The sequence below is a fragment of the Gymnoscopelus microlampas genome, assembly GCF_963454915.1.
Source record: "Gymnoscopelus microlampas genome assembly, chromosome: 2".
NCBI lineage: Eukaryota > Metazoa > Chordata > Actinopteri > Myctophiformes > Myctophidae > Gymnoscopelus > Gymnoscopelus microlampas.
Genome location: NC_139939.1, coordinates 26766733 through 26779210, shown reverse-complemented (window position 1 = coordinate 26779210; position 12478 = coordinate 26766733). Strand labels below are relative to the sequence as shown.

General features: G+C 39.1%; 1 protein-coding gene across 1 annotated transcript; it reads left to right on the top strand.

Annotated features, from left to right (window-relative positions):
* The first annotated feature begins 125 nt into the window (after positions 1 to 125).
* LOC311052744 (tetraspanin-5) lies at positions 126 to 12039 on the top strand. The gene is made up of 10 exons (XM_084067927.1): positions 126 to 546; positions 2645 to 2695; positions 3533 to 3679; positions 5885 to 6055; positions 6210 to 6335; positions 7204 to 7251; positions 9449 to 9565; positions 9688 to 9749; positions 9877 to 9930; positions 10031 to 12039. Exons 1-9 carry the CDS (start codon positions 463 to 465, stop codon positions 9887 to 9889), a joined length of 819 nt encoding a protein of 272 aa, XP_083924053.1. The 5' UTR covers positions 126 to 462; the 3' UTR covers positions 9890 to 9930; positions 10031 to 12039.
* Positions 12040 to 12478: the final 439 nt, after the last annotated feature.

The window sequence follows — 12478 nt, the reverse complement described above, 5'->3', positions numbered from 1 at the left end:
GGTTTCTTCTGTCCTCTGATGCAGAGCCATGCTCTGCTCTGATGCTACTGATGGTAACAGTAGCCCAGCTGGAGGAAGTCCCTCCTCTTGTGACCAGTAGGGGCGCTTATTCGTCCTCAAACAAGTCAGTGAAATAACAGCCATGTCTAGATCATGGACCAGATAGAATAGAAGACGAGCGGTTTTGATCTGGTTGGTTCCATGGGATTTATTGTACCTTTACTCCGAGTTTTACGATAGGATTGGACACGCATCACAGATATTTACTATGCTGTTCCGGGGGGGAACCAAGACCTTCGGCGATCCAGACGCAAGATGTGCTTTGTGAATTGTAATTAAACGCTGAACAATTGACGACGGATTTTGTCGAACCATAAAGGGTGGATTGATTTCCTGAAGCAATCTGTCAAACAGATGTAATAATTCTTTCTACTGTGGTTGACATTTGTAAATACGGGACAAATGATGTCAGGAAAGCATTTCAAAGCTCACGAAGTGAGCTGCTGCATCAAATATTTCATATTTGGATTCAATATCATATTCTGGGTAAGTAGCTCCGTTGTCTGCGGTTTGGGGCCTGATACATGTCCTAAAACAAACTATTTCAACATTTTTCAAGGATTAACGGATAATGGATTATGGATTTTGCCATTTTTAATCATTTGTTTCATTTGTTAGCCTACATCAGTGGTTCCCAAACAGTGGGTCGGGACCCATTTGTGGGTCTCGGCGGGTCCATTTTCATGGGTCGTGAGTAAATATCCCCTTTATTTTTTTCATCTCCTACATTTTTTTATTATTATGAAAAAAATAAAAATAAGGTTTTCATGAATTTAAACAAAAAAATCAAAATAATCTCATAAATAAATGCCCAAAAATTAAGAAATTCCATAAATTTGAAATCAAATGTTTAAGATGTAGTGAAAATATGTTCACTAGTTTGGGTCACGGAGAGACATTACATTTCTCTTTTGGGTCTTGAGCTAAAAAGTTTGGGAACCACTGGCCGATATGATATGAAACCAGAAGGAGGTTATGGCTATGTGTAGGCTACTGTGTACAGCGTTCTATATGCATCAATATGTATATTTTCAACTATGCTCAGACTGCCATTAGAAATTCAAGACATTCTTGTCTCATATTTTCCAATATGCTAGGTTTTCCCCCCTACTTGTTTTCATGAGACATTGACGATGTGATTACATAACTTAAACAGTATTTGCCAGGCTTATACTTCTGTGCACTTGCTTCCTGTCACTCCCAAGCAAGCTTTTGTTCCTGTTTTGTGTTTTGCTTTGTCAACACACACTGTACTGTAGCCTATACAATATTACTGTATACTACTTAATGTGGCTTGTAGTTGAAAGCCTTTTGATTGCAAGGGTAGAGGCACTGTGCTCTCTCTTTCTTCAATATGGGTGAGAATGAACTCACCCCTATCGAAGAACAAGAAGGCAAAAGGTTATTCCTGTGGTGTTTGAGGAACAATATTCTATTTAGGTCTAAATTGACAAAATTAAATAACATTTTCTTTCCATTAGATGTTAAAAACGAAATTCATATGATCATAGTCTGTATTGTAATCTGATAATACATGTGTTACAATATTATACAATGACCAATGTAGAGTTTTGTGTTATCCCAGTTGAGGCATATAGGCCTATTGATGTGTTGGCATGGAAACCCCATCCACTTTGAAATACAATAGGTTACCTGCTATACTGATCGAATAGATTAAACTCAATGGTGTGGGAGCAAAGAGGTTTACCGGTATGTATGAATCTTTTACTGGAATGATGGTATGATACTCGCTGCTAAAGCAAAACAGGGGGTCCCCCAAGATGTTGTTGACTCCTGGGATGACAGAGTTGGCAGCACTCTTACGTTTGCTTAACAAATATGTTCCAACATAACTACATGTATGTAATTTTGAAGTTTAATTACACTGAACTATATCTTTGAGGTATGATGGGTGTATAAGCCATCTTGTGTATGCAGGAAAAAAGACAAAAACATACACACATATATATATATATATATATATATATATATATATATATATATATATATATATATATATATATATATATATATATATATATATATATATATATATATATACATATATATATATATACATACATACATACATACATACATACATACATACATACATACATACATACATATATACACACAATCAATGGGGTCAGGGGTTCCAGTGCACATTTATTGGTGGAATAGCACACACATAAACATACACACACACACACGCACACGCGCACACACACACACACACACACACACACACACACACACACACACACACACACACACACACACACACTCTTTATATTAGTAGGATCCCCCTGGTAATATTTCAGACCTGAAATGAACGATTTATTATATTTATTTGCCAGGAACAATATTGCCAGGAACTATTGCTTCATTAACACATTCCTGCAATGTTTGTCCTGGCAAACGTAAGGTCTTCTTGTTAGACCTCAGTAAATGAAGCACAGTTTGCGTAATTTTTGCACAGTTGTTGTGTTACACTTAGATTATAATGGAGAAGATATGCTGCAACAATCAGTGTGAAATAATCTGGTCTTTATGTCACTCTCTCTTTCTCTTCCTCTCTCAGTTACTTGGAGTGGCATTCCTTGGCATTGGGTTGTGGGCATGGAGCGAAAAGGTGGGTTCATTCATACTGTACCACCACTATGTGTAAATTGACAGGTGGGATTTAAAGTATGAATTTCATAAAAAAAAAGGCAACACAGAAGGTCAGAGTACATCCGGTCAACATAATACTCCTGTGGGAGTTTCTGAAGAGGGTCATTAAACTTAAGATGAGTGGTTTACGCCCATCCGTCTGCATGAGATGGGTGAAAAAAAATTACTGGCCTTACTAAAACAGAAAGGAATGTCATGCTTTCCTGTGGGAAGCCCTTCTACACAATAGCTTCTGAATACATCTCATGCATTTCACAGATTCATGTGTTCAGAGAGAGAGAGAGATTATGGAATGTTGTGTAGAGTTTGACTACATTTAAGAATTTTACCTAGTCTAACCACTATATTGTTGCTGTCGGGCAGAAACCTTGTATGTCCATATATATTTTCTTAAATCATAAATTGATGCCCTATTTCGTCATACAACAGTGTCGCGAAAGTAGCGAAAATAGCTCACTGTAGACCTGCTATGTTTTATCTCTGAAAATGCTTGAAAGTGAAATTGAAAGTGGGTTTCATACATATTGAACCAATGGAAAGTTTTAACAACAGCTTGTGACTAAAAAAGTACTTCCTGAAAAGTAACTGTTTTTGGACACACACTATGTCCACCCGACAGCAACGATATACTAGTTGACCAGGATCCCCCAGGGCTCTAGGTCCGCCAGTATTTCCCTCTACACCAAATCTCTTCGCCACAGAATAGAGACGCTAGGGTTCAAACAACTACACAAAGCATTGTAATTTCCCATCATCACCACCAGTTAATCAGTCAACACTCTTTTTTCATCACTAGGGCGTGCTGTCCAACATCTCCTCCATCACAGACCTGGGGGGGTTTGACCCCGTGTGGCTCTTCATTGTGGTGGGGGGTGTCATGTTCATCCTGGGATTCGCTGGCTGCATCGGAGCACTGCGAGAAAACTCTTTCCTGCTGAAGTTTGTAAGTTTAAAATTACAATAACAATTTTGTTTTTTGGCTAGGACTGACTTCAAATAAATATCATGATTATTTCAAACTTTTGCAAAACTTCTACAAGCTCACAATGCGTCACATCGTGACACATTGTGAGCTCGGCTATTTTCACTATTTTTGTATGTCACCATTGTCCAATGAAGAATAATAAAGGGTTAAGTGGTTAATCAGCTAATCAGTTAAGTCAATAAAAAAGGAAATGCTTCTCGATTAATCAATTTACCTACATGAGCAACATTAAGTCGGTTATTTGTACTAAATATTGGTTTGGATATATTTTCGGTTAATTGCCCAGCCCTACATTTAGCAGACACTCTTATACAGAGCAACTTACAAAGACAGTGGAAGATCGAGTAAGCGGCATAACAAGAGTTCATGTTGACAAGAGTTGTGTGTGGCTGGTGGCTGATTTAAACACCTGACCCAATTAGATCTGGGCTGGGTGCTGTGCATTGATCTAATCAATGCACACAGGATAAATTGGCCATCCCCACTCTGGTTTGTACCACCTTGCCCCTCTATTCAAGAACCTGACAGCAAATTAAGCTGAAACAGCATGACGTTTGAGACTTTGGAAATATCGACTTTGTGGTTATATATGGCAAGCAGCTGAACTTGTGTTTCTTTAAAGCACTGAAAAGAGAACTTTGATACAAAACCCCTGCTGTCCCCTACCGCCAACAATGGAAAGAGGAAGCGCAATCTTTATAGAACACCAGAGTATTTGCCACACTCGCCCAGGCTCTGCACAGTTGTCATCTTTAGCAAAGTAACAGCCACAAACCATAACACTGTGACAGCTATTTTCAAGTGGAGCAAGCGAGATGAGTTGAGTGAGGAGGGCTGAGTGCAGCACTGTGAGAGAGCTTGTCTGTGTGTGTGTGTGTGTGTGTGTGTGTGTGTGTGTGTGTGTGTGTGTGTGTGTGTGTGTGTGTGTGTGTGTTCACTGTACTGGAACAAGCGTCATCTCTTATGCACACCTAGCCCTAGAATGGATGTAATATTCCGTACATTTAATGTATTCCATAAACTATACGCAGGCTGCAGCCATAGAACACTTGCATGCTTTTCCGAGGAGGGAGTAAACTCGGCGGAAACCTCACGTTCTTTCAGTGGAATGTTCTTGGTCTCAGGTTATTGTTATAAGGGGCAAGAGGGTAGAAGTGAGAGCAGTTGGAACATGCTGTCATGACAGGGGCTCTCCTGAGTGTGTGGGGATATCCGATTTATATTGTGTTCATCGATTCAATCGATGCAAAAGTAATTTGTATGACTCAGGCCAGGTGTGACAGCTTAAATTAGCCACCACCCACACCACACCCATTATCTGTCTTAAGATAAATAGCATACTTAGTGTTTGTGGACAAGCAAGCAAGCAAACATACATAGCATAATCTGAATAGGTAGCAAGGAAATACAAGGAAACATGCTAGGGGATAATGTAGAGTCTGAAGAGAAGAATTTTCAAACTGGAGCAGATGATGGGGAGTGATTCTGCAGTCCTGACTGAGGCAAAGAGGTCTCTCTGCAGCCTGGGAGGCAGGAGGGGATAGAGTCTAGGTCACTTGGCAGGTTGGTCAGAGTGGAGTAGGGATGGGAGGCATAGAGGACCTGTTTTTGCTGATCGAAGTGTGAAGGAAGTGGTGTACCTGCAGGGTTGGGTCATATCCTGCAATTGCAGAATTGCATTTGATCAGTGACAGTCTGTTTGTTCCACTTGACACAGTTTAGGAGTAGGAGTGGATGGATGACAGTTTGCACAGATAAAGCACAGACAAATGAAATACAAACATAAGCCTGGGTCAGCTTTCTTGCTCAGTATTTACTACAGGCCAAGTATCAAATCAGTTTGTCTGTCTGTGTGGCATAACCCCAGTCTCACTGCAGGATAAAGCACAGAGAAAGAGGACTGATTTACTGTCTTATGAACACCAGCAAATCGGCACAATTAATCGCAGGTATTCACTGTTGCATTGAAGCACGGCCCTATAGCTCTCTTCCCACCTGACTTCCACAATTATACACTGCGCTGTAAGAGTGTGAGGTTCAATTTTCACACTGTCTTACAACGTGTGGAGATCCAATAATTGTTTTTGAGATTTGAAGGTTCTCTTGAATCTCTTCTATTATACAGCAGCACGTTTGAGAATAATAAACTTTGATGTGTTTTAGTTCTCGGTGTTCCTGGGTATCATCTTTTTCCTGGAACTGACTGCCGGAGTTTTGGCCTTCGTCTTCAAGGACTGGATCAAGGACCAGCTGAACTTCTTCATTAACAACAACATCCGGGCCTACCGAGATGACATTGACCTGCAGAACCTAATAGATTTCACCCAGGAATATGTGAGAGCAGTGTTTTTCTTCACAAAGTCTTGAATTGACGTCATTCATTTTGGCATTTACTGTACACTGGGCTGGATCAAGGCTCTTTGTCCCAGTAGGACTCAATAAAGACATATCTCATGCCAGGTCTTACTGTGCCCTTTCAACTTTCTAGTGGGAGTGTTGTGGAGCCCACGGAGCTGATGATTGGAATTTGAACATCTACTTCAACTGCACTGACACCAATCCAAGTCGAGAGAAATGTGGAGTGCCCTTTTCTTGCTGCACCAAAGATCCAGCGGTGTGTAACTCCTTATAAAACATATCACAGAACAGACAGATGACTGAGTGTTATTGTGTGAAAGAGTTAAAGCTGCGATCCAGAATCTATTTATTATTTGAACCAATCTGTATGGAAAAGTATGTTAATATAAGGAGCACATCTGAAATGGTCTGAGGTGCTCTCCCTACTCTTCCATTGAGAAATGTAGACCATTTGGACCTTACTTTTTGACAAGTAGTACTGCCAGAAGCCCCTATGTGCAATATATCCCCTGCAGCGAATCTGTCTTGGAAGAGTAGTAGAAGTATGGTCTCCAACCTAGGAGACCTGGGTTCAAATCCAGGGTAGGACACATAATTTACGGATTGCAGATGTAAGCCAAAAACAAATAGTTAGAATGGCACTGTACATTGTAAAAAAAAAAAGAAAAGAAAAAGAACGCTTACATTGGCGGAAGTTGAAAGGGGAAGTATTTTGTGTGCGATAGCTTGCTTATCTATGTCCTCCAGAAACAACATTTCTCAGCACTCGACAGTCACGGCAGAATTCCAACAGGTCCTCCACCAACTCTGTGGTTATTCCTCTCAGACTCTACGAGCTGAATGCAAATGTAAATGAGTAATCTAAATGAATGCCATATGGCATATATAACTGCTGCTGATGTTAAAGAGTGGTCTATTGCCCTAATGTTTTGTTGAATACAATGCAAGATTTGTGTGAGGGAACAGTTTGAAGGCAAGCAATGAATTGCCTGTGTAAAACTTAATTACACAGTTGGATCACTGTAAAACAAGCGGAATCATTTTTGCTATTTGCCATTATGATATATGACTTCAGTCCAGACCAAATGTTTTGACTATGTGAAAACTCCCTCTTCTGTTCACAGGAGGATGTCATCAATACTCAGTGTGGATATGACGTTCGAGCAAAAACCGTGAGTTGTTTATATTTTGTGTACTGTATAATGGAGCTGTAAACATTATCAAGGAGGTTGAGCCCCACATCTAAAACTAAACTTCCACCATAACAGATTAGGGCTGTGATTATCAATTATTTTCTTAGAGATTATTTGTTCTACTAATTGAATAATTTTGAAGCAAGTTTTTTAGATTCGTCCTACTCCTCCCTGCTGACAGGCGCTGCCCCAGCCCGTAGGAATATGTACAGTGACAGTTCTCACCCTCCCCGCCGGCTTCCCTCCCAATTTGAACCCACGATCTCCGTGGTGGTGGGCAGGCACTTTACCACTGCGCCACCTGAGTGCCCAATTTTACTTCTTATAATCGATGAAATAATTTTGTCTGACTAATGACTTAAACCCTATTTTATACTTTGTCGTACAATGTTATCCTGCAAAATTTGAGAAAATGACCGATCTACAAGCTCACAGCACGCAGAGGTCTTGTGACCTTGTAGATCTGCTATTTTTGAAAATGAATTAATTAAAAATATTTTATTCAAATCAGCTTTTCTTAATAACCGATTAAAACGATTAACTTGAGTAACTGTTGCACCCCATAACAGATAAAGCTATGTAACCTATGAGTTGTAATAAAAGTGCAAATTGGAAAGATCAGGAGAAAATCTTGTATTACTTAGTCTCAAGCTATCTTGTTTGGCTGCATGAGGTCATCAGGTACCCCACCCTAGCCACAATATTGCTCATTCAGCCCTTTCCCACTCCCCAGTTTTCAGAGTACACTGCTGCTTCTCCTTCAGTTCCATGGCCTTGGATTACTCATGCAGAAGCAATGCTTTGGAATAGAAACCCCTCCCCCAACATTTGGTTTGGCATTACTCCATAGCGGCTTAATGCAGCCCGTGGGCCGGGGCCCACTGGTGGGCCACGAGGATAATGCAAGTGGGCCTGGCCCCCCAAATAACCAGCAAAAAAAATAAAAAAAACATTGATACTAAAAATGTATGAAAAAATATATCATGGTATTTTTTCTTTAAAACCTTGAAAAATGTGTTTTCATTGTGACTCCGATAAATAGGAACTTTAACTATACTACGTTAGTTCCATTGATCCAAGCCACAACACAATCGATTGATTGATCATTAAAATAAACATGATCTGAGACGAAAAGTGGTCAGATGGGTGGGCCATGAACACTTTCAAGATTTTCAAGTGGGCCCTGATTCAGAAAAGGTTGAGAACTACTGGCTTAATGTAAGGAAGGGTTGTGTTTATTTTATTGACTTTAAAATGAAGAGAAACACGTAGACTATAGTGTGTGACTTTTTTGTTTTGTTTGAATAGATACAGAGCTTGGAAACAATAATCTAACTGTATTACAGCATCTGGGTAATATCAGAGACGGTCAGGAGGAAGACTTTATTTAAAGCTGCAATCTGAGACAGTTTTGATGAATAAAACATTTAACCATTCTGTATTGTAGAGTATGTTAATACAATATAAATAGCATATCTGCAGATTGGAGGAAATCTTGACCCTGGTGTCAGGCCTCGTATTCAGGGCCGGACTGGCCATTTGGCATACCGGGCATATGCCCGGTGGGCCGCTGGGTCAGTGGGCCGGTGCCCCCCCCCCCCCCCCCAAAAAGGGGATTTCTTTTTTTTTTAATACATATTTTAGCTCCCATTTTAGGATCATTACGGTCATTTCCGGGTCGCGCGGCCCAACTATTAGTTACGTCAATGTTTGGGCTGGGCCACGCTGGGCCACGCTGGGCCTGGGACGTCTTTTATTTTCAGGCTTTTGGCTAACCTGACTCCGCCAGACGCAAGCTTCTTCCATCTGGCAGAGTCAGGTTAGCTTTTGGCCAGGTTTATGAGATTTGCTACCACCGCAAAACATTAGCTCACCAGGTGTTCATAATGAATGATTTAGTGCATGATGTACATGTAGTGATGTACATGTTACTGTGTGTCAGTATAGGAGTCAGGAGTCCCTGAGGGGGTTCCAGGGGGTCCCCAGCTACATGATTGATACTCAGGAACAAAATAGACCCTTATAGGTCTGTAACTCAGAGAGTGTACAAATGGAACCAAACATTTGTACACTCTCTTAAGAGTTATAGGGGGTTGTGGCCTATACTATATACCAAACTGGGGGTCTTTGAAATGAAAAATTAAAAATGAATGTCGTGTGATGTGTGTCGTTATAGGATTCTGAGCAGAGGATGTTCATCTACCTCAAAGGATGTGTCCCTCAGTTTGAGAAGTGGCTACAAGACAACCTGACGGTGGTGGCAGGCATCTTTATTGGGATTGCATTATTACAGGTTAGCAAGACTGTGACACCTTTTCCAGAATCTAATGTCTCTCTCAACATTTATATTAACGAGTATTCTGTCTTTTGTATCATAACGTCTGGGTTTGCTTTCCTTTTCTTTTTCGGTTTCAGATTTTTGGAATCTGTTTAGCACAGAATCTAGTGAGTGACATTGAAGCAGTGAGAGAGAGCTGGTAGGTGGCAATAATTTATATATTAAAAATATAAAGTATTGTAGTAGTAAAGTATAACTGCTCATTTCATTGTGTATCTTTTTGATAATACATCTGTTCTTTAAATGTTCTAATTTCTCTCATACAGTTTGTTTACCTAAGTCTTCTAGCATCATCTCAACAAGCAAGAAGGATGTGCTATGTAAGTTGTGTTATGTCTAACAAGTATCATTACCAGTGTTACAGCATATTGACTGATTACTACCGTGGATTATTTATGCACAAACTCCCTTAATTTACAGGTCTCTTCAGTTTGGATGCAGCCATGGAAGTGGGATAAATTCAATGTTTTACATGAGATGTCCTGTACATTTCTGAGAGTTATTTGTGGTCTAATTTTGAATTATGTGCAAATTCAGAGAAGTCATAAAGTTCCCTTAGAACTTCATGACTAGTACAAAATCATCACACGTAAGCATCAGGTCTTACATAAGTTGGCCAATAAAGGATGTTGGCAAAACAGTTATAAGGCAATACTACATCCTCTCTGAGGATGTTCTTTGTCAAGAATAGGCCATTGCTTTTTCCCCACAATTGCAGTTTTTAACACTGCATGTAAGGCTCTTGTACCAAGGTGAAGTGGTTCTGGAAATGCACTGCATGCCTATTGTCTGTTGATAAGACATTGGCTCTCTTAACTGTATTTCATTAATGTTACTGTAAGTATTTATAATATTTGTAAGATAGCATCTACAGTAGTATAGAGTGAATTGGCTGGTTAGCACTTTGTGAAATGTTTAATGGAACTTACCTGCAGAGAAATGGTTTTAGACCTCTATCCATTTTGACTGTATTTGAACACACAAGAGTATTGGGAAATTTAGGGGAGGCTCTGATTCTTAATTTGTAGTATTTTAGCAGTGTTTTGTGTCACAGAAACCGATGTACATGTAAAAAAGGGGAACAATAGACACAGTTAGGTTTTATCTGGTGCTATTTTAAGACTATATTGACATATCTCAAGGTTTTCTGAATTAAGGGGGATCATTGAAATTTCACTGTGTATAGAGAACATATTGCTTTGCCCAACTTTGAAAGTCTCTAGTCTATAAGTCAGACTACAGATTTAAGAAAAAGAAAGTTTGAACCTCCCCATTCTCTCTCCCAGAAGGATATGCAGTCACAGCCTTATAACTTGTCTAGCAAGGTCATATAGCAAAGATAATTTGAGCTAGCAACATTGCTTGGCAAAAGGTGCAGTATCTGAGGCAATGGCCACTAGAGGTGGCCCTTTCCTGAACGCTTACAGATGGGATCTGTTAATCCATGAGGTAGTCTTTTTTTTTTTTTTTTTTATGTAGAGTTCCATTCTTTTCGATTTGATTTTTATCCCGTCCTAAAGCAGCTAAAACAAACAACGATGTGCTTTTTTGCATGTGGCGTGCCGCTTCTTGCACATTATTTCATGTTATCGTCATTTTATTCATTCATATTTCTTTGATGTGTTTTGAAAGTCTATGTACTTTTGCTTGATGAAATCTGCCTACATTAAGAATTGATCTGACGTTTTCACAGGAGTAATGGAAGTGTAATGTAGTTATTAAGCTTATGTCCAAGGCTGATGATTGTATGCCCCCTATAGGTGGTATATACCTCAACATAGACATACATTTCTAACATACAGTAGGATTTAATACAGAGCAGAAAGACTCTCTCACCAGCATTTTCTTTTAAATGCAAATTGAGATGTACTTTATATTTATTTCTGGTGTCATGGTTGGTTTTGTATCGCTTCCAGTTTGAGAACTCCTCAAATAATGGACTGTAAGAATATAATTGTATTTTGTATTCAACGAGAATACCTTTAAATGGATTAAGACATTTAGCTCATTGCTCTAACTCAGATAAAAAAAGGCTCTATGGCTCAGCTCTGTCTACAGTAGTTTGGTGTTTGTATGGAAAGAGACCATGTGGCACAGCACCAAAAATGTTTCTATTAAAGTGTAACCTGCTGCAGCATTGCAAGGACAGACAATCCTTTACCTTTTCTGTCAGTTTTCACTAAATAGTCTTACCATTGGTTCTTAAAAGGTTCCACAGCCAGGTCAGATCTGGTGTCAGCTATCCTTTTTTTCACTAAAACCTTGATTAAATTGTCCGTATTTATGGATCACATTCATTATAAATGTGCCATACCTGTGATTATGCCATAATTCCGATTATAAAATGTACTGTAATTTGTGTTACTAATTCATGTAAATAACTGGATATTGAAAAGTTGTAAATATGTCTGAATAAATGTTTCTTTCTATTTAGGCGTGTCTTATTGAATATTCATATCATTTACAGTTATTGATGATTCCCATAAGAACTCAAATTCAAAGAAGCATGCAGATATTGTGTTACTGAATTTGTAAATGGCACAGAACTAATTGTACAGAACACATTGCATAGAGTATCTTCTAAATGCATTGTGTTGGTTGAGGACTTTGCTTACCTTAGTACAGTAAGGTAAACAAAGTAATTACTACTCTCAGAACTCATTCTTAAGATAGTTTTATATAGTATATCAGCAGTTATCGGGCATTGTTGATATGTGCCTTACAAAATGATTCACCCCCTTCACCTTTTCCACATTTTGTGATGTTACAGCCTTATTCCAAAAACAAATCATGTTTGTACTCAAAACTCCACACTATACCCCATAATGACAAAATATATATAATTTTTTTTTTGCGTAATTCACACTC